The sequence below is a fragment of the Poeciliopsis prolifica genome, unplaced genomic scaffold (assembly GCF_027474105.1).
Source record: "Poeciliopsis prolifica strain line A6 unplaced genomic scaffold, Auburn_PproV2 SCAFFOLD011, whole genome shotgun sequence".
Taxonomy (NCBI): domain Eukaryota; kingdom Metazoa; phylum Chordata; class Actinopteri; order Cyprinodontiformes; family Poeciliidae; genus Poeciliopsis; species Poeciliopsis prolifica.
Window position 1 is genome coordinate 2,399,791 of NW_026562386.1, and position 27,146 is coordinate 2,426,936.

At 37.4% G+C, this 27,146-nt stretch overlaps 1 protein-coding gene across 1 annotated transcript; it reads left to right on the top strand.

Annotated features, from left to right (window-relative positions):
- The first annotated feature begins 813 nt into the window (after positions 1-813).
- adam10a (ADAM metallopeptidase domain 10a) lies at positions 814-25,455 on the top strand. The gene is made up of 16 exons (XM_055036465.1): positions 814-1,121; positions 7,716-7,866; positions 13,282-13,400; positions 14,888-15,046; positions 17,264-17,364; positions 17,569-17,727; positions 18,461-18,553; positions 18,691-18,874; positions 20,497-20,660; positions 20,752-20,932; positions 21,016-21,166; positions 21,266-21,449; positions 21,891-22,002; positions 22,224-22,444; positions 22,549-22,675; positions 23,241-25,455. The coding sequence occupies exons 1-16, from the start codon at positions 1,070-1,072 to the stop codon at positions 23,348-23,350; spliced, it is 2,268 nt and encodes a 755-aa protein (XP_054892440.1). The 5' UTR covers positions 814-1,069; the 3' UTR covers positions 23,351-25,455.
- Positions 25,456-27,146: the final 1,691 nt, after the last annotated feature.

Here is a 27,146-nt window from a genome sequence, read left to right on the forward strand (position 1 = left end):
CCTTATTTTTAGGTAAAGAATTACATTTTCTACATCTGTTAACAGTTATATAATGAGAGAGTTTGTATGCTGAATACAGTTACATGCCACACATCTAATGAATTAATATTTTGTTGTCAATGTTTAGTGAAACAGTGCAATGAAATTAAGAGTATCTCTTATAAGAGGTGCAGTCAAGAAAAACTGCATCACACACACACACACACACGCACGCACACACACACACACACACACAAACTGTGCACAAAAATAAATACAAAAAAAATAAGTATCAAGACAAAAAGGGAAAAAATGGATTAATCTGTCATCAGACACAAATTAAATTGTAGGCTTTTTGTTGAGGACCCTTACAGCAGAGAAAGTTAATACACTGTGAAGTTTTCAAAAGTCTTAGTAATTATTTATGAAAAATTTATAAAATCATATTGTACCCTCATAGCACCAAAAATATATTGCAATATAATATGACAAAATGTATTAGAATTAAAAAATATATATGAATGCTTTTCAGTGTACTGTATTGTCTACTGTTTGCATTCCTTCAAGGTATTGCACATATTTACATTTTCAATTAAATAAATTACAAACACAGCGAATAAAATCCACTTTAATTTTTACAATGTGGGATATCGCTAATTATTAATATTTGTTCTTCAATGTAACCATATTTCACATAAAACATTGTCCAGATTTCACCTCCCTCCCCTCACTTTGAAATGTCCAGTCAGTGAACCCGGAAGTCTTTTTTTTTTCTAAACGTAAATAGGCACTAAACTTGACACGAACAATAACGCCGGGTGTCAGAGGATTGAGACAGCGTTTTGCCGTCCTGCGGTGAAGCGGGTTGTCGTTTCGAGGCGCTTTGGTAACTGAATGGGTGTGTCTACACTCTGCTGGCAGCGCACACCGGAAGGGAGGGGGGCCCGTCTGCCTGCGAGTTCGGTTCGAAGCCGCCGGTGTTTGTTATGGGAGCGAACTAGGAAGAGGGCGAAGACAACGAAACGAGAGCCACTTGACGGCTTTTATGTGTAGTTTAGCTTAGTTCGCTAGTACTGAACGGCAGCCGGATATGATATTTTTCAAATTGTTTATCATTTTTTGCTACCTGCGGGACGTTAGAGGTAAGTTTTCCATCCACTCACGCGGGGAAAGTGTTCAGTGACAGCGCTGATCTGATCAAACAGTTGTACTCTGGCTTCCGAACTCGCTAGCTTGGTGGCTAATGTTCGTGTTAAGCGTAGTGCCTGAACACGAGCCAGTCCCGAGCGTGACAAAATTAGCTTTGGTGTCAGGTTGAATATTTAAACCCGACGCAGAAGGTGAATAGAAGCTTTTTGACAGTTCCTGAGTGGGGAAACTCATGTTGTTGAGCTCTCAGGGCGGACATTTAGCCAAATCTACACAGACAGGAGCAGGAAACATTCACTAGTGCTGGAAATATTGCAGAAAGGTTCTCTAAACTTAGCTCAACTCCTTGCTTACACTGACACCAAATAGTTACAAAGCTATTCAAAGGTAAATGTCAGCTATTTTGTAGTTTCTCCCCAGATCATGCAGATAATTCTGTTATCAACTTAATTGAAAGCCACTATTTAAAGTAAATCCAGTGGGACAACCATTGTTTTAATATTAAAAAAAATCTTAGTTTTGAAAGTATTCAAAATAAACCAATCTAAAGTTTCTCTGCCCATTGATATTAATTGCTTAATTTTGATTCCTATTGACTTTATGGACATTCTCATTTATGCTTTTCCTGGCTGATTGTAATTTTAGATGTGTTGTGAAGTCAGAGCTGCCAGTACCAGTTTTATGCAGAAAGGAGAAAGATGTGCTTTGCATCTTTTGATCAAAACAGTAGTACAAGAACTATTCATTGATCAAAGTACGACCCATATCAGAGGCTTAAGGGAATAAAAGATCTTCTGATTGCATCTGTTAGTTCAGTGTTTGCCAACCCACCTCCTCCAGGCACAATGCCTGGGATGACTCACATGTTTGAATTTATGGTTGATTAACTGGTTTTCATGTAATGGTACGTTAAAACAGGGAAACATCTACAATATCCAGGACAGTGTGTCACAAAGACCTGCGTTGGGAATCACTGTGAGTTAGTTTGTTAGTTAGAAAAGTGACAGATTTCTCAGCATTTGGTCTGACGATCACTCATCAGAGCTGATCAATGAAACTTTGTCTGATTCCCAAGTCTGGCTGATTGATCAGTGTGTCTCTGTTATAGACATAGTTACTTCCTGGGTATCTAAAACTGGTGTCATTTTGGGCTGCCACTCACAAATAATGCAAGTCTCTTTAATTTAATAATTAAATAATATATTTAATGTTGAATATTTATGGCATACTCCTGGATAAATAAAAAAAACAAGACCTTTATTGTTTGTGTATTTGCTTATTGGTGACTCTAGCTAATTGGGAGGCATAATTGTCTTTTAATCTGAACTTTGTGGGTTTGATTCCAACTTCATTGTGTCACGTGTCGATTTAGGCATTCACTCCCAGGTTGCCTACTGGTTGCGCATTTGGGTGAATGTGGCACTGTTTAAATGTATTCATAAAATCTCAAGTATGAGACAGAACTGAAAACATAAAAATAGACCCAAGTTCATTTCATAATGCAGTTCAAAAGAAAAACATATTTGTTACACTTTTTAGTTAAAATAAAATGGAACTATGTTTAGTTTATTGTCATGTTTCAGCAAAATTCAAAAATACTCTGTACGTAGACGTCTGTGTTACAGTGGTTTTGAAGAAGCCTCTGACTGATAATGGATAATGATCTAATGTAGATTTCTGGAAATCTACAATCTCCTCTTTTCTCTTGTTTACATTCAAGATGAGATAATTGTTCATACACCATGATAAATGTTTGATTAAATTAGATATTCACATTCAGTTCAATGTGATTTGAAATGGATGGAGTAAAGTTATATGATCTTCAGGAAGAAGTCTACCCATTAACATACAGGCACAGACAGGTAGCTAATTGAGTCAAAATTACTGGAAAAGCATAGCAGATAGATGACTTGTCTCTCCTCATCTCAGAGGAGAGACTTGCTCCTCTGAGAAGCTCCTGACAACACTAGCTTCAGCAGCTTTAAATAACACTTTAGCACTTTTTTTGGGAAAAACTTTAATAATCTATTGCCTTTAGGGAGTAAAGAAAGCTCTATCTGGCCAGTTTTTTCTCCCACAGTAATCTAGATAGGCAGCCAATAGCCAGCCTCTGTCACAAAAGAACCTGATTGTGCAACCTGTGAGTGGGTGGTTGCACAAACCATATGTCATCCCTACATCACTGCCTCCACCAAAAAGCCTGCTTGCCTTTATACGAGTCAGCTGATGTATGCAGTGAAGTCCTCCACTGTTGAGTCAGCAGCACAATAGAGGCTGGCTCACTTCTGCCACATCTACCAGCAGTCCTTTCACAAAATACATTGAAACTGCAAAAAGATGTCTCAATATCACTCTGGAAGTGCTTTATGAAATACAAGATGGCTGCAGCCCAAGATGGCCGTGTTAAAGGCCCACTCACAACCACACATGTTTACTGCTGCTGACATCAGAGAGGAGGGGGTTCATGTGCAATCTGGATTAAAGATGCTTTGAGTTTTGTTGAAAATTTATAGCATATGGCAAAAAAGAAAATCATAATTAATTATGTGAAGACTGAACATATGTGTAGCAGACACCCCCCTCCCCCTAGCCGCTATGAAGGATTTAGGCTTTACTGATGAACAGTGAGGTTCATTAGAAATAAACCCTGAGTTTCACTGAAGGAGGAGCTGTAAAAAAAAAACGTGTAAGGTACAAAACCATGCTCTTACAACCTTAACGGTTGAACTAACAATGACGTTCACGACTAAAAATGTTAACTCTAATTAAAAAGCTATGTCTTAGAGTTTATATATAATAAAACAAATTCACAATTTCAGCCAGTCAATATTAGAAATATCCTTTTTTACAAAATAAACATACCTTGTGCCTCTATCAAATGGGCCACTACCAACAAGATACACTTAACATTGTTGCGACCTTTCTTCCGTTCCTTTCTGTCGTTAAGCTGCCATTTTATAACATATACAGCGGAAGTTATCAAAATAAAAGCATCAAATCAAAAACCAGAAGTCAACCAAAGCTCCTGCCTCACAGAGGAGCCCTCCCTCCATGTCTCCCCCATCCCCCACTCGGCTCCTTCAGACTAGCAGCAGCAGCAATTAGCAAGCAGCTGGTAGAACTGTGCATCTGCTGAGCTTATAGGAACAACCTTTCATTTCCTGAGAAAAGCTGTAACTGAAATAGAGAAGCATTGTTGTGATGACGTGCTGAAAGCAGAGAGTTCTTTCTGTAAGAGACAGAGGCCCAATTTCAAGGTGTTAAATTTTAGTCGGCTTGGAAATGCTGACATTTACAGAATTTTCATAACAACTGACGGTAACATAGTTTCTTTGTGACAAGAAATGGAAGTATGGGCCTGGAAAATACATAGTACCACCAGCTTTAATATGCATTCGTACGCACAATGGCACTACCACTGTTTTCCTAATCTCTGCTCTTCAGGGTAGAGCCAATCAGGAGAAAATTAATGTCGCTGTTTGATGTTTAAATTGTGCTCTAAGGATAAATTACAAATAATTTGTTTTTCAAAAAAATTCTAATTTGCGAGTAGGCGAGGTTCTCCTTTTCTCATGTCTAAAGAATAACAGCAGAACGAGGTGATATAAATCATCTGAAGCAACTGTGTCAGTTTGTGTCGATGTTAGCATAAAATCTGAGAAGACAACTTGGACCAGACAGTTTCTAAACTATAGCAGAGGGCATCCAACACCTTCACCACACTGCTGCTTTCACAAACCACACTGTGATGGCATAAGTTCCTGCACTCCAGCCCAACAGTGCTTTGTTAAGTCATGTTTGGTTATTTGTCTGGCATAATTTTGTTGCTGTGAGGCTGGCTTTCTTCAGTTTACGATTTGTTTTCTTAATTTCATTGTTGTTGATCCCTAAGAGTATTTATTTAAAGATTTGGTTTTTCCAACAACCTCAGATTTGTTTGTTCTTCGCTGTTGGATGCACAGCTGAATCCATAGTTAAGTGCAGACGTTGGAGTTGCCAGTTTTATGATGTTTTCGTTGTCAAACTATCAACTCGCTTGCAAAGCCCAGAAGAGTTGAATCCATGCTGTTACCACTTCCTCGCTTCTTGTCAGCAAAACGGTTTCCTTTCTGTCAAGAGCTGCTCTTTGCAAAACCTCACATAACACTTTGCTCTGCAATCTTGAAGAATTGTTGCAGCAGTGAAACTGTAAGGAAATGTTTGAATTACTTCTCCTTTACTATTAATTACTATCCATTAATCCTTGTGTAAAAAGGCAGGAGTGAAACTGTGTTGTTCCAGAACAAAAAAAAAACAGAAGTGTTATTATTTTTGACCGGGTTTGTGCTTGATCACCCACAGATACTTCCAATAACTGAGGTATGGCATGTATTTGCGTAGATGCAAATCTCGTGCGAATGTGTCAAACACATCTCTGAAGTCAACTAAACATCTGCAAACTAAACGAGACGAGAAGTTCATTTTAACTAATCGTTGATGAGCTTTCATGATCATTTTGAACATTTTAAGAAACTGCTGCAGGCTACGTTCTTTTTTCATTTAACATAAAAATATAGTTTTTCATTCAATACATTTGTTTCTTATTAAATCTTGTGTAACTAATAGCACATGATTTTAAAATAACAATCTTTAAAGATCATTGTAAAAAAAAAATTGAGAAGATGGCCCCCGTCAAAAAAAATGTGACAAATTAAAAAAATAGAATAAAACATCTAAAATATTAGTAAGTATACAGGATGCACAATCTTCACAGCCGCTCTGTGTTTTAGGAGCTTAAGGCAGACAACTGCATAAAATTCATGTGGATTTGCTTTGCTGTAATAGTTTTTTTTTAATCTTTGTTCCTAAACCTCAAAGCAGAAATAAAGCAGTGTTTCTTTAATATAACCATAAAAAAATACATTTACACATTAGTCATTTATTATGCTTTATAAATAATCCTTTTAAGAGGATGATTTGGATTTTATGGCTATAGACAAGTTTTATTTACTGAGTGTGGACAAAAATCCTTTTTTCATAAAAAAAATTGCTGCATTAGACCCAGAATTAAACATGTAAAAACTACTCACTGTCAATATTAAACATCAATAAAGTTTCCACATCCTCCTGAGGGAGGAGATCTTGCATTCTGGAATAGCGATATTTATTTTGGTACCAAATTTACATTCCTTGATTAGAAAAACGCCCACCACTCTAAAGCCCTTCCATGCATCCCGAAGCCTGGTTTTTGCCTGACTTAGTTTGTTTACATTATTGTCATTTTAGAAGGAAGACGGGAACAGCAGATCGTTGCTGTTTCCTATGTGCAGTCATGAACAAGTTGCAGCTAGCCTGGTACAGTCTCTCCCTCCCTGTTCGGGGAGTTGTGACTCCCACTTCACAGAGCAAAACAGTGGGTTAGAAAAATAAAAATGTTTGGTGTTTCAGACCAAATGTCTCTGGCTTTCATTTTCTTACTGCTATAGTGCTTTACTACTATAAAAGTAAGGCACTATAGGCACTATAACCTCAAATATTTCAGATAAACAACCCGCATCGTGTTTTTCGGTTTGCATCTGAATACTGTGTGAGCATGACAGAAATAAGTCATGTTTCCTCATAGTTTAACAGGTTGTGATTAGTTTGACTCACTCATTCTTGTACCATTTTGGTTTGTTTTTTTACAGCAGCATTTAATGAGCTGCTAATGCAGCAACAAAAAAGAAAAGGAGTGAAATTGGCTAATGTCTAAAAGAAATCTGGTCCTCCCCTCCCTGGTAACACCAGCAAACATTGGTTCATTTATTCACTTTGTTGTGAAGTCATTAAAATCAGAAGCAATAATTTCATTCATAAATGGGGATGATGTTATTTCATCATTTTCTGTTTTCTGGTGTTTCAATCCTGATCGGTGCCTTTATATATTCTGACATGTTTCTTTGGTTTCTCTAGCCCTTTTATGCAAGAATTATGATCCTCTGTGTCAGGTTTTACATTTCAAAATGTTTTTTTAAATTTTCTTAAGGCATTAAAAAAAAGGTAAGAATAAAGTTTGTAAAATATTTTTTTATTCTATTTTTTTAGGTGATCAATTGCACCTAAAAAAATGTAATTGATCTGTATAACAAATACAGAGTTGTTGTTTGAAAAATACATTGAGCTTTAGCGGTTATCTGATGTCATGAAGGCTAGTATTTAATTGGCATCCAGTGTGTCGTTGGAATGGAGCTTCTTACTACTGCAGCAGCCTTCAGCAGTTTCATTCACTGGCATTCAGACAGGCTGTTGTGTGGAAACAGACCCCCAGTCACCTGACATGCATCATGCGCTCTGCTCCCCTGGTGTTAAACTCAGGACTCTGTGTTTTTGATAAAAGAACAAAGGAAGCGGTTAGAACGAAAGATGGCTGGAAGAACTCTGTGGGATTGAGGGGTTAAGATGAATAAGCCTTTACACTTGTGCTGGGAGTGACAGCTTCACCCTGCTCCGTTTTGGAGACATTCCTAACATTCAAATGTTCTGTTTTGTCCCAGAAATCAGAGAAATTATGTTGCATCTGACTTTATAAAACAAAGTTTGCCTCATTGTGTCACTGAATTGTCTTTCAGGCCAGTTTAAGAAGCCGCTGAACAAATATATTCGCCATTATGAGGGTTTGTCATATGACACAGAAGCTCTGCACAGCAGTCATCAGAGAGCCAAACGGGCACTTCATCCACAAGACAAGACGGTTCACTTGGACTTCCAGGCTCATGGAAGGTCAGTTAAATTCAACACACGCACGCACACACACACACACTTACTCGCTGAAATCTTACTAATCTGCAGCGGAAATTTGTATCCTTTATCTGCTTTATATCACTCCTTTCTGAGGAAGAAAATATTGTCCAACATGTACCAGTGCAGTTTAAAATGTCAAAAATGTAGAAAAAATGTTATGCCATTTAATTATCTCGCTCATTGCACAATAATGCAGACAGCTAAGTTGGAACGCTTCCCATTTTTGTTGCACGCGGTTTCTCTTTGGAGGTAAGAATTGAAGGAGAACCCCACACAGCTTTCTTTTTCTTTTTTTTTTTGAGTGGCGTTATGGGAAATTCCAGTGATTAGTCTGTACTTGAGCTTCTCAATCTGTTAGATCACCGTTGGCATTGCGTTATCAATTTTAAGGCTGCGATAACTAGCGATTATTTTAGTAAGCAGATTCTGCAGTTTTCATTTAACCACTTAGGGCTTTTTCTTCTAAAGACTTTGGAATACCTAGAAAAATACAATAAAGAAATTATTAATTCATTTTAAATAAGTATTTTATTTCCTAGAGTACAATAACAGCTCAGCTTTTTCTGCTTGAATTGGCATCAATACAGTATAGAGTTCATCACTGGATTAAGAAATTGATTATTTGATAGCAAAATGTTCTTAAAAGGCTTTTATTTTTATAAATAAAAACCTTGGAGTTCATAATATAACCCAGTAGAACCTTTTTAAAGACAAGTTTGTTTTGTCTTTTAAATCTTTTCAGATAAGTTTTGTCATCTGAAATTTGATGTCTGTATTTTTTGTACTGTTTTAGTTATAGTTCTGAGTGACATGTTCTTTCAGTAAACAGCCTCTTTTTGAGGCTGTGTAATTCAGTTAACAATTAATCAGTTACTAAATTAGTTATTTCAATAATCAATCAATCTGATTAATTCTTTCAGCAGTTTGCTCAATATTGCAGAAGCAGAAAAACTACTTGGATGCATTGTTTAGAAGGCCATTACCATTTGCCATTCAGAATCTGCTCTCCTAGATTAGCTACTTATTTTAGTGACCAAGACATTAAAATTAATGCAGGGGGACGGGGGAGATTTTGATGATGGAAAATAAATATTCACAATAATATTGCATGTTGCATGTTTTCATAATATCATGCATCTGTGACTTCTCTGGAGTGGACTGCAGCAAATGCACCCTTGATACAGAAGCTTGGAAAATTGGACAGATGAGCCACGTTAATTAGTGTCAAGTCTACCAGAAGGACTGAAAGGTTTACAGGCAAAATCTGAACTGCCGGGTTATTCAATGTCGATTTGCTCTTGGATGGTTGTTTGTTAGAGAGTTGCTGTTTTGTAACGGCGTTCATAGTCCAAATGAAAACACATGAATACACATTTTGTAAAATGTTGTACACAGAATCATAAACTGCTTTTAGGGACATGTTAAAGCAAAATGCCTTTAACATTTTGCTTGTGTTGTCTATGGAGAAATATGATCTGTTTTCATTGTTATTGATTTTGCAACATTTTTAAGGCGTTTCCGTGTTGAATTTCAGGAATTATGTGCTGATCTTTATCGGCAAAGAGGATGTCTTAGAGTTCTAGTTTTTATTTTTGGTTGTCTCTCCTTTCAGTGCTGCCTGGTCATCGTGAGACTATGAATCTCTTATCTTTAGATTTTTGCCTGACTTGTTTAGCTACAGAATTCAGAATGAGTATTAAAAACCAGTTCTTACAGTTATGTCAGGCTTCTGCAAACTGGATTTTTCTTTGGCTCACAGTGTTATAATTTACAGCAGGGGTGCTCAAACTTTTTGAGACCAAGATCTACTTTTCTCTCACCAGCCGGCTGAGATCTACCTCATGGCATGAAGACATACAAAATTATAAATTAAACCCTATTGACTAATTTTCTATGCAAATATCCATCAGTTATATCAGAAATGATAAAGTGATAGAAAACCTCATGCAGTTTCTTCCTCAGTGAGATTCTGACACTGGGAGCAGGTTACTGGTTTCTCAGTCAGAAGCTGGTTGCCTCTGAGGCCAGTGGTGTCAGTCAGTTATTGTAGATCCGAAATTTGGTTTGATGACGTCACTATGTGAAACTGCAGGACTGATAGGAGGAACCAAAGAGCTCTGCAGAGGTACAGGCAAATCTTCTGAATTTGGGATATAATTAATGTAATTTGATACAAATATTGTGGTAGAAGCCATTTGTTTGTTAAAACTTAATCAAATATATTTGTCCTATTTGACGTTTGTCGTGACGTTTACTGCAAACGAACGAGGTAATTAGTCCAAGTCTGTTGTTTATTGAACGTTCAGAAACTCCAGCGGCTGTGATGAACCACAGCGAAGGAAAACAAAGGTAAAATAACCCGAACAGGTGAACAACTCAGAACCACTCGCACCGTTTCACTCTCTCTCTCTTTATCGTTAAGCACACCCATTGCTGTGGCAACCGCCTGTGCCCTGCAAGCCGAGCAAAGATTGAGTTAAAAACGTTCAGTCCGTTACGATATCAAGTTTCAGGCTTTATTATTATTTAATGAAGCTACAAACGTTTTGGATCTTAGTGAATATTTTTGATAAGCCTGTCAGAAGAGGAAGTGCTGCTCTCAGCGTCCTGCAGAGATCGACTCAAAACCTCCCCGCGATCGACCGGTAGATCGCGATCGAAGTATTGAGCACCCCTGATTTACAGGTTCTTCACATTCTTGAACACCTTAGTCATCGCCGGCTTTTGACAGAAGTTCCTCCACATGTTCATTCATTTTGAGTTTTAAAATGCAAAGAAAATCAAGGTGAACATTTGAAAGCCACATTGTGCAAGAATGCAAGTTCCCACTATGCTTTAGAAACCTGTTTTCTGTGGAATATCTGTTGGATTGTGTTGTTCTGGTGAGAGATTGTTCTTTCTCACTAAACCATTTGTAGCTGAAATAATATACCAAGTGACATTATCAAAGATATCTGAAGTTATTCAAAACCACTTTAGGTCCTTAAAGAAGTCACAAAAAAAAGAGTTGAAAGTAAAAAAATAAATAAATAGTCCTCACTTTGTGCTTAACCAGAGCAGAGGCCTTTGAATCTTTGTTATAATGTCTGGAAAGCATTATTTGTGATTCCCACTCACATTAAGATAAAGAGAACAGTGTGTAAAAAATGACCAAGCATTTTCTGAATCTTCATAGGTAAAAGAACCAGTTGAAGTCAAATGATAAAAAAATGACCTTTAGTAATATTAAGTACTATGTCTATGCTTGAGCAAAAGTCTTAAATTTGTTCAAATTTTAAAATTTAATTATTTTACTGAATTGAATTGAATGCTCTAATATATTAACTATTTAATTCAAAGAGCCTTAAATATACATATGAGGTGTAATAATTAGAATTTTGAGGAAAGAGATTAATTTGATACAAATTGGGAAAAGGCTGTAACATAACATGAAGTGGAAAAAATAAAACTGCATTGTACACCAAAATGGGAAAAAAAATCTTGGTAGTTTTTCTAATCATTGTAAACTTGGAGTGTTTTCTAATAATCTTACTGGTTACCAGTTAGAAGACCAGCAGCAGTTTTCATATGAGCTGTTGTTGTTCTGGATCATTTGGATGTGCTTTCATTCATGGTGTCAGTGACAGACGTCACCTTGGAGACAGTTGGCTGTTTCCTGTTTTCCCAGTTTGTTCTTTGTCTATCCCAGTGGTAGCCACACCCACTCCCACAAATAACACCAGTGTCCCACTTGGAGAGCAAACAGCTTCACCTGTGCTTCTATATTAGAGCCTTTTCATGCACAGACTGGACATGTGGTTACCATGTTAAAGAAAAAATACATTTGATTTAGTCTCTGACCTCATTTCTAGAATTACATATTCTAGAAATGCGTCATGTTAACCTAGTTTGGTGGCTATGTTGACCTTTTTTGTTGTCTTTTTTGGTTTCTGTACGTGTTTAAGTGTTCAATGATGTGCATGATGGTCACATGCAGATGAAAACATCTTAGACATTTCACACATGTCTGTAATTCTGAGAAAATATAATGTAATATAAATAATGACACAAACTGACTCCCTACATTTTCTGTTGTTGTTTTACACTTTTTTTTTTTGATCTGCGGATTTTATTTAAAAGCCTATTTAGAGTTTAACGTTTAGCAAGCAGCAGCTTGCCAGTTGTTTGCAATGTGGATGTAAATAAAATATATAATTTATAGTAACATTCCAGTTAATAAAGTATTTAGTATGGAAGAAAATAAAGTCAAACCTTGATGAAAGGTGGTGGAAACTGGGGGTTGAATGATGAGGAAAATGTGAATGCTTGGACAGGTCAAAGGTTCATCCTGCAGAGGAAAATCCTGCTCTCTGTCTGACCCTCACAATGCTGTTTACTTTGTAAAGCTACTGCACTTTCAATCATATTCCTGTTCACATTTAGAAACATTTCTTTTCAATCAATCACTCAAATTTTATTTGTACAAGAGATTTAAGTAACAAGGCATTTCGAAGTGCTTTACACCATAAAAACACAAAAAACACAAAGTCATGCAACATAGAATCAACAATTGAAACATTACATTGAGTCAGGCGCCATGGTTAAATTCTTAATTGATTATGCTTCAGAGGCAACCTGAAACAGGCAGGGTTTTAGTCTAGATTTAAAGGCACTCAGTGTTTCAGCAGTTGTAAAAGAAGTTTTCTGGAAGTTTGTTCCAGATTTGTGGTGCATAGAAGTTGAATGCTGCTTATGCACTTTTGGTTCTGTTTCAGGGATGAGATAAAATGACAAACATGTTGTATTGTCCGAGCTGCTCTCTGTAAGACCTGTTGTTGGACAGCACACATTGCTATTTCTCACAGAGGACTCATTATTCATCCTGCAGCACTGCCAGCTGCACCAAAGCACGACTTAGTTATAATCTCTAACAAACAAACATAATGGGGGAGAAATATAGCTAAGACATTAAAGTGCCCCAACACGATGAAGCCAAAATGGTTGAACCCACTGGGTCCCAGTGAGTAAGAAACAGTGGTGATTCAGAGTTGAGTCATGTGGAAGAACCTTCACAGTCGTGTGATTGCATAAGGACTATGTTGAGCACGGATATTTCTCGTCATTTGAAGAGTTTCAAACATCAAGCTTCTGGTAAACTAGTGGCTCATGTGGGATTATATCAGTGATGAGTTTCTACTTTTAATCGATTCTTTTGACATCACTGTCATAGAGAAAATCTTTAGGCAACATCCTGCAGAGCAAAGTGACAAAGCTTTCATTGTGGTTGTTTGTACTGCAGCCCTGAGGTTTTCATCGTGAATCTGTGCTTCCCAGCGCAGACTTTATTTTGTGATCTAAGTTTGGATGCTTAATGTTTATTTCTGAAGCTAAATTTTCTTTTGTCTCTCTCTTTAGACATTTTAACCTGCGGCTGAAGAGAGATACAAAGCTCTTTTCTCCGGATCTTGTCATTGAGGTGTCAGGACAAGAGGAACCCAGCGACACGTCACATATTTACAGTGGAGAACTCTTAGGTAAGGCCGCGCTTTCCTGACATCATTTCCTGTTTACAGTTTCTTCATTGTCTGTCTGTCTCTTTTGAATGATTTATTGTAAATAACTCCACAAGTCTTACTGATTATCAAAATCAAATAGAGCTCTTAACCTTTAAGTATAATTATTTTTAAAACGTTTCCCTTGTTTTTTGTCGTTCCTTTTTCACCCAACAAAAACAATGGGGGATAAAAACAGTGTGAAAATGGTTTCGGGTGACCGATGCTGCTAGAGAACTCACTGAGGGCAAAAAGGAAATGAGCAGGTTGGGTTCGACCAGGCTGGGTTTTTTCTGGGTCCGGTTTGGATTTCTGGAAATCCTTTACTTTGAGATTTACTTTTAAAATGAGTGAAAAATATCAACATTGCATCTTGCAATTCTTTACTATGAAATAAAAATCTTGATGTGAGAGCTTGTTCACAGTAGTATTTCTTTTAGCTAAAACATTCTGCTAAACGCCATGTCTACATATTCTTCATTCCCACTCCTCTTCATTCGCCGCTTTAATATTTGTACTCTTTTGCTTTTCTCTGTCTGTCCTTCTCTTCTTCTTCTTGTCTTTTGTGTTCTTTCCATTCCTTCCTTGTATTCTCCTCCTTGCAACCATTTCATTCCCTTTCATACATCTGTAGTTCGACCATATCTTATGCTCTTTCATTTTCTTTCTCCTTCTGTCTTTCATTCACTGGGACCTTTCTTTAGTTGTGTTTTTACTTCCTTACTTACTTTTTTTGTGTTTTAAAATCAGCATAAAGGACATGAAAGTTGTAGAAGTCACAGATTTATTCATAAAAATTAGGAACCCTGGTTTAAAGAGATTAAGTCATTTAAGAACAGTTGCATACTTTTAACATTTTGACATATGAGCATTCAGCATTGAACTTGATGTTTATTAAGGATTATTGAAAATAAAAGAGAATAAACCGATGAACTCTTACGTTTAAGGAATCAAGAGCAGCTTCATGTGGTTTTATAAAAACAAAACCTATAACCCAATGTGAAATGTGAATAAAACACTATTTTGAGAGACAAATGTAATGCTTTGTTTTGTCTATACTAAGACACAATTCTTAACTTCATAGTAAAATTTATGAGGGCATTTTAGATCAAGAGGAAAGCAATTCCCTTTGGAGATGAAAAGGTAAAAGTTAAAAGGTTGTGTGATGCTACAAAAGTCACGGTCTATTTTCATACTACAGATTTACACACATTTATTTATTTATTCTGCATAAATCCAGTTTTCTTCCATCCCACCTCCCAACATTTTAATTTCCTTTCCTCTTCCTCCTGCTGCACTTCTCCTTGTAAGTTCACATAAACATCAGGAAAGGGGCTTTTATTGTCTTAAACAAAAGGTGAAATGGGAAGTTTACGTGCCTTGGGAACGTCGTCTGGGGTCACCTTACAACCCAGATTATCAGTTTAACAGGATGTGAGCTAGATTTTTTTCTTTCCTTTGTTTGGCAGGTGAACAGGGGGCTCTGACTCACGGCTCGGTGGTTGACGGGCGCTTTGAGGGATTCATTAAAACCCAGCAAGGGACGTTTTATGTCGAACCCTCAGAGAGGTATCTGGAGCACAGCAATGTGCCGTTCCACTCCGTCATCTATCATGAAGATGATATTCGTAAGTACTAATTAAAACCAATGATGCATAAGACTGGCACGACACTGTCAAAAACATGATGCAACACATGTTATGAACTCACAGGAGGCTTCATGAATGTTTATGACATGTTGCCATAAAGGGTCATTCCATAAATAATGACACTATTAATGCACAGTTGGACTAAAAGTTGCATTAAAAGTGTCAACTTTGCATTATTCAGTCAATAATAACCATTTTAAATCAAAGTTATATTAAAATGTGCTTTAAAACTCCATTAAAAGGCTAATTAATTACCAGAAGACACACTTTTGTTTGTGTGTGTCACTAGTACTATGAAGTATTGCTGTGCTAAATCAATTTGTGTCAAATTTGACAAATTTGTCAAATTGGAATTTAACTAATTTGTCAAATTCCGATTTATAAACAGCAAATTGGATTTAGCTTTTTGTCTGGGTTAGTTTGAAAAAGAAATCTCACATTATCAACAATTTCTGCCTTCAGACTGTAATTCTTCCAATTTTGTACAAACCTGACATTTTGAAGAACATGTTGTGTAATCAGAGTATTTTTTGGATATTTTTACCTAAAGGATGTCAGCATGGTGTCACATTTTGGTTGGCAAACCTTCAGTCACACACATAACTAGAGTAATTTTACCTTTCTCACTTGTAAGTCTGTGCATATCTAGCTTTTTCACTTGCATTTCAAATGTTTTATATCAATTAAGATTATTTTAGCAGTTTTGTATTCACTTCACAATGCTCCCAGTACATTTGCTGTGAGCTTATAGATAGTGAAAGGACATTTGATGTGAGAAATGTAGAAAATCAATCATTTCATGTATTTCTTTGTACTATTTCCCACAAGTCAAAGGCCTTTTGATTAGCAGTTGTACAAGACCTCTTTCATAAGAACAAAGATGTCTTTTTCCAACGAAACGCCAAAAAAGCACATTGTCAGAGCTTGAATCTGTTCCTGCAGTGTGTGTTCAGTCAGTTTCACCGGTTTAGTCAGCTGCAAGGAATAATGGAAGGGAATGTTTCCGTCTCTGTAGTGATGATGATGATGTAAAGGTCAGCATAGTTTCACATCTCACTGCTGCTTTACAGCCATCTTGCTTTCAAAATAACCTTTATGTGAAGCTGTGACTTTATTCTTGTTCAGTTACTTATACCCTGATTATATAGCATATAGCACTTTATGTAAGATTTATACTGGAAAATGTAATTATAATTGCTGGTAGTTTTATAAGTAGTGCAACTGTAATGGAAATAATTTCTTTTACATTTTTTTCTTTGTTCAGCTTTTGTATAGTACAAAGAAGAAAATCTTGTTTGTATTGATATCTGTCTCTCTTGTCTCTGCTTTTTGCTGATAATAGAGTTAGAAAAATTAGTCACTTGATAAGTTTGATTTGTTCAAATAATGCATCATATTCTGAGGTCTCAACAAGGTCACATTTTCAAAACCACAAATATTTTCCATCATAGCAACCAGAGTTTTCTCCACTTTTATAAAACATGAACTTCAGGCTAATGTATTCCTTTTGGCACCTGTTGCTGCTCACTGCCAATCAGCTGCTATGTTTTTCCTCTTACGTAAAAAGACAAAATCAGCAGCTTGCACGTTATTTTTGCTGTGAGACACTCAAACAATCATGGATCGGAAACTGAACCAAGACGGGTCGACTCCAGAGTGAACAGATAAAAATGGTTAGCTGACTGCAGGCCAGCAGCCTAATATCAACTTCTTGGTACTCAGGATAGCTCATTTAGTTTATTTAGATCACAATCAGTGTCGTCTAAACTTACTTTACATGTGCATCCTCCTACATGTGAACAAGAACAGCTTCAGCTGAGTCCCAGTCAAACAGAAAGATGCAATAAATCTTCAGCACGTCAGAAATACCAGCACATCGTTCTGCTTTAGTGCATTTTTAAAGATAAAAAAACAATAAATAAGATACCTTTCAATAACACTTTGAAGGTCAGTTGTTACATTTTTGCTTTTCCCTTTTAAGTACAAGCATTAGTGTGATTTTGTACATTTTTCATTAACATTTTGGTGCCAATGCTTTTGTCAAACTTTGACTCGAATATCACGATGCATCATGTCAATTCCACTGAAGCTTTTATTAAATCCAGCTGCTCCATTCTTCCACCAATCAGCTCTCGTATCAGAACGTGTTCCTTGAGCATTTCTAAGTCATTCCCGTATCTCCACTCCATCTGCCAGATTATCCTCATAAGTACGGCTCAGAGGGAGGCTGTGCTGACCGCTCTGTGTTTGAAAGGATGAAGCAGTACCAGGCGTCTGCAGTCGAAGAGCCGAGCAATGTAAGTGCCAACATCACAACAAACCCGGCCGTCTGCTCTGATGACTAAAAGCACAGCTGGGCAAGGATGGTGGACGAGTGAACTTTGCTAAATCTGTTTATTCATTGGAGTTTCTTTCAGGTTTCAGAGCAGGAACTGCTCCTTATTTTTGATAACAGAATAAAACAATCAGAACTGACCTGATGTGTTTGGGTTTTTTCACAGGACGTGAGCAGGGTGAAAGAAGACAATGACGCTTATGGCCCAGTTATTCTGAGGAAAAAGAGGGCAACTGGGAAGGACAAAAACACCTGCCAGCTCTACATCCAGACTGACCACTTATTCCATAAATACTACGGCTCCAGGGAGGCCGTCATCGCCCAGGTAGCCGCACACAGAAACCGGATCTTAATATTTTGTTTGTGAAAGCATGTTGTTATAAACCAGTCGAATTCTGTTGATTTCATTTACATAGCAGTAACTCTCAATTCCAAAAACTTTTTAAGACAAACAGATCCAATTTACATTTAGAAATAAAGTCAATTCATTCCAGTCACAGAAACAGATTGGTGTCAATTTCAGCTGAAGTGACCCGGTCCCACATGTGGTCCTCATGGACACCACGCATGAGAGCTAGCATTAGCCCCACATGGACTTGCAAACAAAAACATTGCAGGACTTCTGGCGTCTGCAACTATACTGGTGCTGTGAGAAACTGGATGAACTGAGGATTTACACATCACAACACATCCCAAAAAATATTAGGAAGTGGATTAAAAGACTTGTATAAAATAGAGTGTGTTCTTGACCAACAAGAACATAAAAGCCTAGTTGGGAAATCTGGTGAGTTATAGTACTAACTGTTAGCTTTAAATTGATTCAACTCAAGAGATTTGGGTTTTTCTGTCAACATGCAAACTGTATATTATTTCTCAAAATCCCCCTTCCCCTCTCCTGAATTTCCACTTCACTTTTCCACTGTATCAGGTTCATGTTATGCAAATAAAATCCTGGTCTTCCCCTTTGCAGTGGAAAGATATAATATGGATTGATAAAAGCATTTTATTATCTTCTGTTTGTACCTTACTGTCTGTCTAATAAATGTAATTTTCTGTAGATCTCCAGCCATGTGAAGGCTATTGACTCCATTTACCAGGACACAGACTTCTTGGGCATCAGAAACATCAACTTCATGGTTAAAAGGATCAGGGTGAGCTGAAGCTTTGGTAGAGTTGGTTTAAAATAAACTGAGCTGAAACAGATGAAGCAGATTGTATATTAGGAGCCTGTAGAACAACGAAGCTTTCTCTTCTGAATTTTTAATTTGTAATTGTTGACCTCGTCTAGATCAACACCACGGACGATACCAAGGACACCACTAATCCTTTTCGCTTTCTTAATATTGGCGTGGAAAAATTTCTGGAGCTGAACTCTGAACAGAACCATGACGAATACTGCCTGGCCTACGTCTTCACTGACAGGGACTTTGATGATGGCGTGCTCGGCTTGGCTTGGGTCGGCGCTCCTTCAGGTCCGTATCACAGCCAGAACCTGTTTCTTTTTTTTCTCCAGTGAAGTTTGTAAACATTTTTCTCTTCATAAATGTTTTGTGCTGCTTTTGCATGTTTATCTGCTCCACTTTCATCCTGCATGTTGTGGTCATTTCTAAAATGGGCCTTTTTCTGTTTCATCTCTTTGCATGTCACATTTTGATTACTCAGGCTTTTTTTTAAATACTGTATATAGCATAAAATATAATTTTTTTACATTTTATAAATTTTTTTGTCATATTTAAGTTGCCAGCTTTGCCTTTTCAGTCTTTCCTTATCTATTTTTGTTGCATGATAAATAAAAAGAAACTAAAGAAAGTAATTTTTTATATTTGGAGAAACATTAGTCAATATATTAATATAATAAAGCCATCAATTCCAGCCCTGAAATTAAATAATTTCTGAACAAGTGTCTGAGCCACAACACGCATTATAGTAAAATTGGAAGAGCCTCTTTGATATTTGAAGTATTTATAAAACTGAGACCGATCTTAAATATAAAAGATGAACATTTACAGCACTGTTTTAAACAGCTGCTTCACAGGCTGTTAAAGCAAATACTCTGGATTATTGAAATACTCCAGGTAGGGTCTATCTTTCTTCTCTCTCCAACTGAAAACAGGCTCTGCACAGCGATCAAAGAACATGAAAACCCACAAAGCTCAGATCTGTTCAGTAGATTCTGCTGCCTTTTCAATAAACTTCACCTCAAATGTCAAAGCAGAATAATATTTGGAGCATCAAAGGGAAAGAAAAAAAGTGTTGTCATGTCAAAGCATGCGGTACAAATACAATTTATGATGATTAGGGAATAACAATTTTCACTAAGTGGTATTTTTATGCAGTTTCTTGTCCTCTGTAAGGAATTTTAAAATCTTTTTCTCTTATTCTACCATAAGCATCTAATTAAAAATGTCAAACACTTATTGAATGAAAAACCTTAAGAGGCATGAAAATGCACAGAATTATAGTTCCCTAACAGGTTAAGCAATCATAATTGTACACATTGCTTGCATATTTTTTGGTGTCTGTACAGTTTATTTTAACCTTTGGCTCACACATGTCCTTCATGTCAAAGATAATGCAGGAAGAGTTTCATTTGAAGAAGTTTCATAGTTAAGATTCACCTCAAAGTCCTCTAATTTTCTCCCAAATGCTTGCTCCTTTATAATTGCAGCCATTCACAGAGGAAGCTAATAATAGTTCAAAGGCTTATCTGCCATTTTCTGCTCTGTAGAGTGAAACCCGCGTTCAGAATTTTCTGATCTTAAGAGCAGAAAAGAAACTCAGAGCGACTGGCAGAAGGAGAGTCATCACATTTCTGAGGTTCTTTGCAGGCACTTCTGCAAATTGGTAGTTTTGTATAGATAGACCCAGCATTTATTTGTGCGAACCATGTGCTTTCAGTCTTTTTCAGTGGGTGTGGTTGCTTTTTCTTCTACATAATCCTGTCAGATTTAGTCATTTGGGGCTTTATCAATAAACCATTAAACTATTTTTTCTGTTGCTAAGCTGATAAAAAGACATTTAATCCAATACAAGGTAACGTTTCTGGAACATTGCTAACATTGATTGTTTTGTTTTTTTAATTGCCACTCAACAGGAAGCTCTGGAGGCATTTGTGAAAAAAGCAAGCACTACTCTGATGGCAAGATGAAATCTCTCAACACCGGTATCATCACTGTGCAGAACTATGCTTCACATGTCCCGCCTAAAGTGTCACACATCACCTTCGCACATGAAGTTGGACACAACTTTGGCTCTCCCGTAAGCTAGTCGAAACACTGTGGCTCACTCAAAGCTCCTCTGCAGGACTCTATGTGTCCTCCAGGTAATTTAAGTGCTTTCTGTCCTACAGCATGACTCTGGGGGTGAGTGCACCCCTGGAGAATCCAAGGACAAGATTAAGGAGTTGGGAAACTTCATCATGTACGCCAGAGCCACATCGGGAGACAAAGCTAACAATAACAGGTTCTCCATCTGCAGTATTCGGAATATAAGTGCAGTTCTGTTGAAGAAGAAAGATTCCTGCTTTGTTGGTAAGCTTTCTATTTTTAACCATGTTGGAAACCTTTTTGCGTGTTTGTGGTAGATTCTGTTTTAATTGTGTATTCCTGGTCAGAGTCTGGTCAGCCTATCTGTGGTAATGGACTGGTGGAAGACGGAGAGCAGTGCGACTGCGGCTACCGCAACGACTGTAAGGACGAGTGCTGCTATCATGCCGACGAAGAGGCGGGAAAAAAGTGCAAACTTAAACCTGGAAAAATCTGCAGGTATGTTTTTCTCAGAGTAGAATATCAACCAAACAACATTGTCATGGCCTAACTTTTTCCACTTCTGATTGTATGTGTGTAATGTTTCCCCCCCTCCAGTCCAAGCCAAGGCCCATGTTGTACAACCACATGTACTTTTAAGAGTCCTACAGATAGTTGCAGAGGGGAGTCTGAATGTGCTCAAACAGGCTTTTGCAACGGAGGCACTGCGCTGTGTCCAACCTCACAGCCAAAGCCAGACAAAACCTCCTGCCACGAGGACACACAAGTTTGCATCAATGGGGTACACAATTAATTTCTTCTCTGTGTAGATGGAAAAAAAAAATTGACAATGTGTTTGAAATATAGACATTTCTAAAATGAGTTTGAAAGCAGAACATGTCAATCAGTGATATTACTCCACTGCATTTTGGACACTTATTTTACATCTAAATTGTTTAATTGTTCATATTTTCAAGTCTTTTGGCAAAAGTAAAACTAAGGAAAATCATTTCGAGCAGCAAATGCAGAAGCGCATGTTAATTTTTCGACTTTCTGACCAAATCATTCTTCATCTCTAACTTTTAAATGCACATAAACACTGACAGTGACCTGACACGCACATGCTAAGATGAATAAAGGTGCTTGCAAAAGGAACTACATGACCACAAATAAAAATAGGAGCAACACTCTTTGCATTCTGCTCATTCGTTATTTTTATTGTTCTCACCTCTTTGTGTATCAGACCTGCTCTGGTTCTATTTGTATGAAGTACGATCTGGAAGTGTGCACCTGCGCCAGCACAGACGAAAAGAACGAAGCAGCTGAGCTCTGCCATGTTTGCTGCAAGGAAAAAAGTGAGTAGATCTGCTGGCTCTATCTTACAATTTCAGTAGTAATCCTCAGTCGGACATATTTATTGTATCACAGCCTTGAGAATGAATGAGCTATTTTAATTAATGAGAGACACTAATTAGAATAACTCAAATTGCTTTCATAAACCAATTTCTTTATATGTGTAGTTTCGTTTCCCATTTACACATGTTGTGAGGTTTTACTTTGACTTTATTTCACCCAGACGATCCCAGCACCTGCAGCAGCACCGGTTCAGAAAGATGGTCTAAATTCTTTAACAAAGAAGTGAAAACGCTGCAGCCTGGCTCACCCTGCAACGACTTTAAAGGATACTGTGACGTCTTCAAGAAGTGCCGACTGGTGGACGCCGACGGGCCGCTGGCCAGGCTGAAGAAAGCGTTTTTGAACCCAGAGCTGTATGAGAACATCGCAGATTGGATTGTGGTGAGTTTCCGCAGCAGACCTGGCTAGTATATAAGAAATACAGACAAATTTCCAATAAAGAAAACATCGACCCTTTGACGTGTTTTACATTTCCTGCTGTTCAGGCTCACTGGTGGGCTGTGCTGTTGATGGGAATTGCTCTCATTATGCTGATGGCGGGTTTCATCAAGATCTGCAGTGTTCACACACCCAGCAACAACCCCAAACTTCCTGAACATAAACACTTCTCAGGTACAAAATGTTGGACAGTGTTTAATCAACAACATAAATGATGCATTGACCCTCCATCATGCGCCATCATTCGAGGCGCATGATGGACGTCGGAAGAAAAGGACGAGTTCCGATGATTTCCTGCGTTTTGGTGCAGTTCATGCAAAAACTGAGAAATTTCACAGAGGGAGACAGAAAATTGTGGCTTACTAATTTAAAGTTTCTAGAAACTCATCAACTTACAAAGGAAAAGTATTAATGTTGGCAATGATTATAAACGCTGTGGGGGTTTTTTTCCAATCACTAGCTAAACAAGTGGTGAATTTTTCTTACATTTTCAGTGTGGGATGTTTCTGCTGCAGCGAAGGAAAATTTTATTTTAAGGCTTTTTACAAATGTTTGCTGGTGGTGCCAATACATTTGTGTCTTTCGTGATGTTTGTGGCTTCTGATGAGTAGAAGAACCCAAAGAAGTTACGTTTGTGCTAAAATACTTGTACTACTTGTTTGTTTTATGACTTTACTGCCTGTAAGTCCTCCTTTTGCTGAGTCGTTTATATTGAGTCTCTCTGACATAAATCTTGCAGATACGCTAAGAATGAACAGAGGTCAACGACAACAGCATCGACAACGGCCACCTCGAGGTCAGCCTTACGAACATGGAAATCAGGTCCTGATGCAACCCCTGAGGCACTGAGACGATGCTCTGCTCTTTGCCTTTGTTCTTCGTGCCTACAACAGGAGCACTTTACTCCAAAGAGTTACCTTCACCACAAAAATCCAATTTCAAAGAACTTTGAACCGAAGATGTTTTATTGTGGCGGCTGCCGTCTTCCCCCTCCTCTACTCTCAGAGCCAGTTTAATAATGGTTCTCAAAGCTTTTATAGGAAACAAGTCTTTCAAGCAGAGACATGGGGGAGTTTGCAGTTGTTTCTCCATGTGGTCTTAATTATCTTGCTTTGTTTCTTTGATTTTTTTTTTTTTTCCTAATCTTTTATGAGAACGGGTGGTTGTGAGAACGTGATTTTGTTAGCGTGGCCTTAATTGTTTGTTGTTTTTTTTCTCACTGGTCTGTAATTGTGTCTGTCCTGCATCTTTTCCATCATCAACATGATGGCGGCTGAACGTCGGTACATGAGTTTTAGCTGCCGGTTTAAAATGATCGTTTTGACGTCATTGCTGGAGGAGTTCTTTTTTTCAAACCAAATAGATTTGATTTCTAATGCAGGCATCCGAATTGTTTGGTGTAGTTTTTTTCCACTTATTTCAGAGAAAAAAATATTTCTTAGGGGATCTAAGTTGTCTACTGCTCTAATTCACTTTCTCAGGATTACTAATAGCGCTCAAGTGTAAAGATGGTTGCATGCATGTCTTTTTTTTTAAAAAAAAGGTTGCATGAAAACATGGAGTCGCCTCTAATCTGGGGGTCAGACTGTTTTGCACTTGTTTTTGTACACAGAACTAAAATAGATTGAGAAACTTGTTTTTTTATCCAACAGATTGTTCCACGATTTTACTAAATCATAGTAAATCCATCATTCATCACTAGTAAATTAATCAGCTGTTAAAGAAAAAGGCCAAATAAAACCACCTGAAACCAGTCGGTTCAGCTCTTTGGTTTGAATGTAAATGTGGATTTTTCTTTCCTTTAGTGAAATATATTGCAGTTCGGATGACTTTATACATGTGGAGGAACTGAGTCTGATAGAGGGTAGATTGTAAATTTTAATCGCTTTGGCTCTGCTGTTATGTGAGAGCGAACAATCAGTATGTCTTCTGCTAATCTCCTTTCTTTTTTTTTTACTTACTCTCTGCGGTTTTCATCTGAAAAGCTTGATTGTCCTCTTTGCACTGTCTTAGTTTGTATAACTGCTTGAAAATGTGCCTACGTCAAGCAGCATGACTAAAGTTGCATGACTGCTAAACATGAACTGCTGAAATTAAAAGGTGTGGAAATATTTGAGAATGTGGTATACATACGCTTTTTTTCTTTTTTTTTTTTTTTTGCCAAATCTTTAACTTCTTTTGATTTTCAGATTCTCTTGCAACGTCATTTGAAATCCCAGGTTGAACTTCAGCGGTCCTCATTCAGGATGTGCTTCATATCACTTTCAAAGAGATGAGCGAGGCTACTGAAAATGGCTGAACCTTTGGTTTGAGGTGGAGCTGGAGAGTAAAGGGCGTTGCTGTCCGGAGAACTGCTGCAACCCAAAGTTGTTTCTCGTATGCAAAGAGCCAGGTTCTCACTGATCAGCCTATGCAGAGAATCAGAGTTCATCAGTGAACATGCTGGCCTCATCACAGAGGAATGCCTTCTATGCTTCAGAACACAGGACAGGTTTTCATACAGATGTTGGGGAAAAAAAAGGCTTACAAGATGACAAAAACCTTTTTTTACTTACTGCTTCGCTTTTGGTGCTGATGGTGGGTTTTTTTTATTATTATATTCAAACTTTTATGGGTGTATTCTTTTTTTTTCTATGTTGAAGCAGTATGATATGGGTGATCCTCAGTGGGTTGATATCTCTGGGAAATGTGTTTATACCTTGTGATGTGAAAATGTGTACTGACATAAAAGCAACCTTTTATGTCAGTACCTTTGTTTGAATCCAACAAAGATTCAAGGCTGTGGTCTGATTTAAATGCCTCTTGTCTTTTTATACCACGTTTCAGTGCAGTTCTTTTGGTTCCATATCCCATCTGGCTTACTTTGAACATTTTACAAACCTGCAAGAAATGTGCAAAAACCTAACTTCTTTACAACTACTTGAAATAAAATAATAAACTAGAATTGATCAAAATGCTTTTTGATGTGTTTGAAATTAAAAAAAAGTGTGATTAAATTGTATACACGGTTTTTATATTAGAGAAGAATTCAATGTGTCACAGTTCAATAATGACTGTTGGCCACTAGAGGGAGCTGCTGACTCAAGTTACCGAGAAATCACAAGGTGATTAAATGAGAGCTGTTTCATTCTTCCGTTTCAGTAATTGTCACCTTAAATCTTATCACCTGTGAAGCTTTTATAGCTCATAATTTTTTTTCCACCTGAAATCTGTATTTACTGTTGGACCTGAGAGTCTCAAGCTAGCTGCTGAACTTGCTCAGAAAGTTAATGGTCCAGTTAAAGTCTGCTTTGAGAAATATGTTTGGGGAAGTTGAGGTGAGACTTTTTACACCTAAGAACATTGTTCCAGTTTTCAAGCACGGTGCTGGCTTTCTTGGAAAAAGTCAAAATGCTTTAAAAAAAATTTAAAGTTTATAACTTAGAACTTTGTGTCTGGAAAAGCAGCCGTTTCATAAATATCCCAATTTGTTCTTTAAAAAATTCTTCAGTCCAACTCTATGACAAATAAATATAAAATTTATCTGTTTCTTTAAATTGTTTGTAAAAATATATTAGGAATAGGTTATGAATAAAACCTATAGTGCTATTAACATAGGTTTTATTAGAGGTTTAGATTTGCTCTGTTTCTTTGCATTTGGGCAGGTTTTACATGTTTAGTTTTACCCTGTGTATGACTGGAAAATGTCAACTCTGGCAACAGTTTTGTTATTAATGAGCGTGACGCGCATGCGCCATGCTGGACAGAAATATGACGCAGCTTCTACGTGAGCGTTATTGGAAAAAGAGGCGGCTAGCTCTTGCCTGCACGAAGACAAGGAGCTGCCGGTCGGATATTGATGAATTTTGGGACGACGTGGATTAAAAATGATATTTTCTGATCTCCCAAGAAGCGGGAATCCGAGTGGACGCCCAGCCTTATGACCGAAACTTTTGTGGGTCCGATTGAAATCGTATCGGTGTTCATCGAGGCCTAGCTTAGCGTCTTGGTTCTCGACCTACGAGGATGCCGCAGTGACGTCAAGTAGGCCGCGGTAAGTTATTTTTCCCAGTCTCTTGTCTTTTTCCACCGATAACGTTTGTGAAACAATTTTTTTTGTGTGTTTTTGAAAAGTGGTGAAATTTGACCTGGAACATGCACATGTCCTGTTACTGTAACGTAGCATTGTAACGTAGGGAGAAATGGCCGTTGGTCCCAGCGTGTCATGATTAAAACACAAAATAAGAAGAATTTTTCTGTGTATTTTGGCAAGCTAATTGTTCTATGGCTGCATGTCGGATTGCTATTTAAATTGTCATTGTAGATTTTCTTGTCTTATGAGTTTGTAATCATTTTGTCTCTATGTAATATAGTTTATTTGTTGACTCTTTAGCACAGTCTATCAAACAGAAACATTATAAGATGGTTTTAATTAAATTTTTTTTTGACAATTAGGGCATTGTAAGTAAGTCATTAAATTGAGGTAAAGGATCGGATTAATAAAGTGTTCCTACCACACTTTTTCAAGCAGAAAAGGAGTGGTAAGCTAATTATTTTGTTTTTGGTTATGTATGCATGATTTTTTTGTCCTACATATTATTTTTTTTAAAGACCTGTTTGAAATAAATCAAAATATTTGTTAGTTTTAGTAAGCAAGCAGCACTTA

What these genes read in the sequence shown, in the direction of transcription:
- adam10a (XM_055036465.1), top strand. Translation starts at nt 1,070, where the DNA reads ATGATATTTTTCAAATTGTTTATCATTTTTTGCTACCTGCGGGACGTT. An exon ending in CTACCTGCGGGACGTTAGAG is followed by an intron (nt 1,122 to 7,715) that starts GTAAGTTTTCCA and finishes ATTGTCTTTCAG; the next exon opens with GCCAGTTTAAGAAGCCGCTG. An exon ending in TTGGGTCGGCGCTCCTTCAG is followed by an intron (nt 18,875 to 20,496) that starts GTCCGTATCACA and finishes GCCACTCAACAG; the next exon opens with GAAGCTCTGGAGGCATTTGT.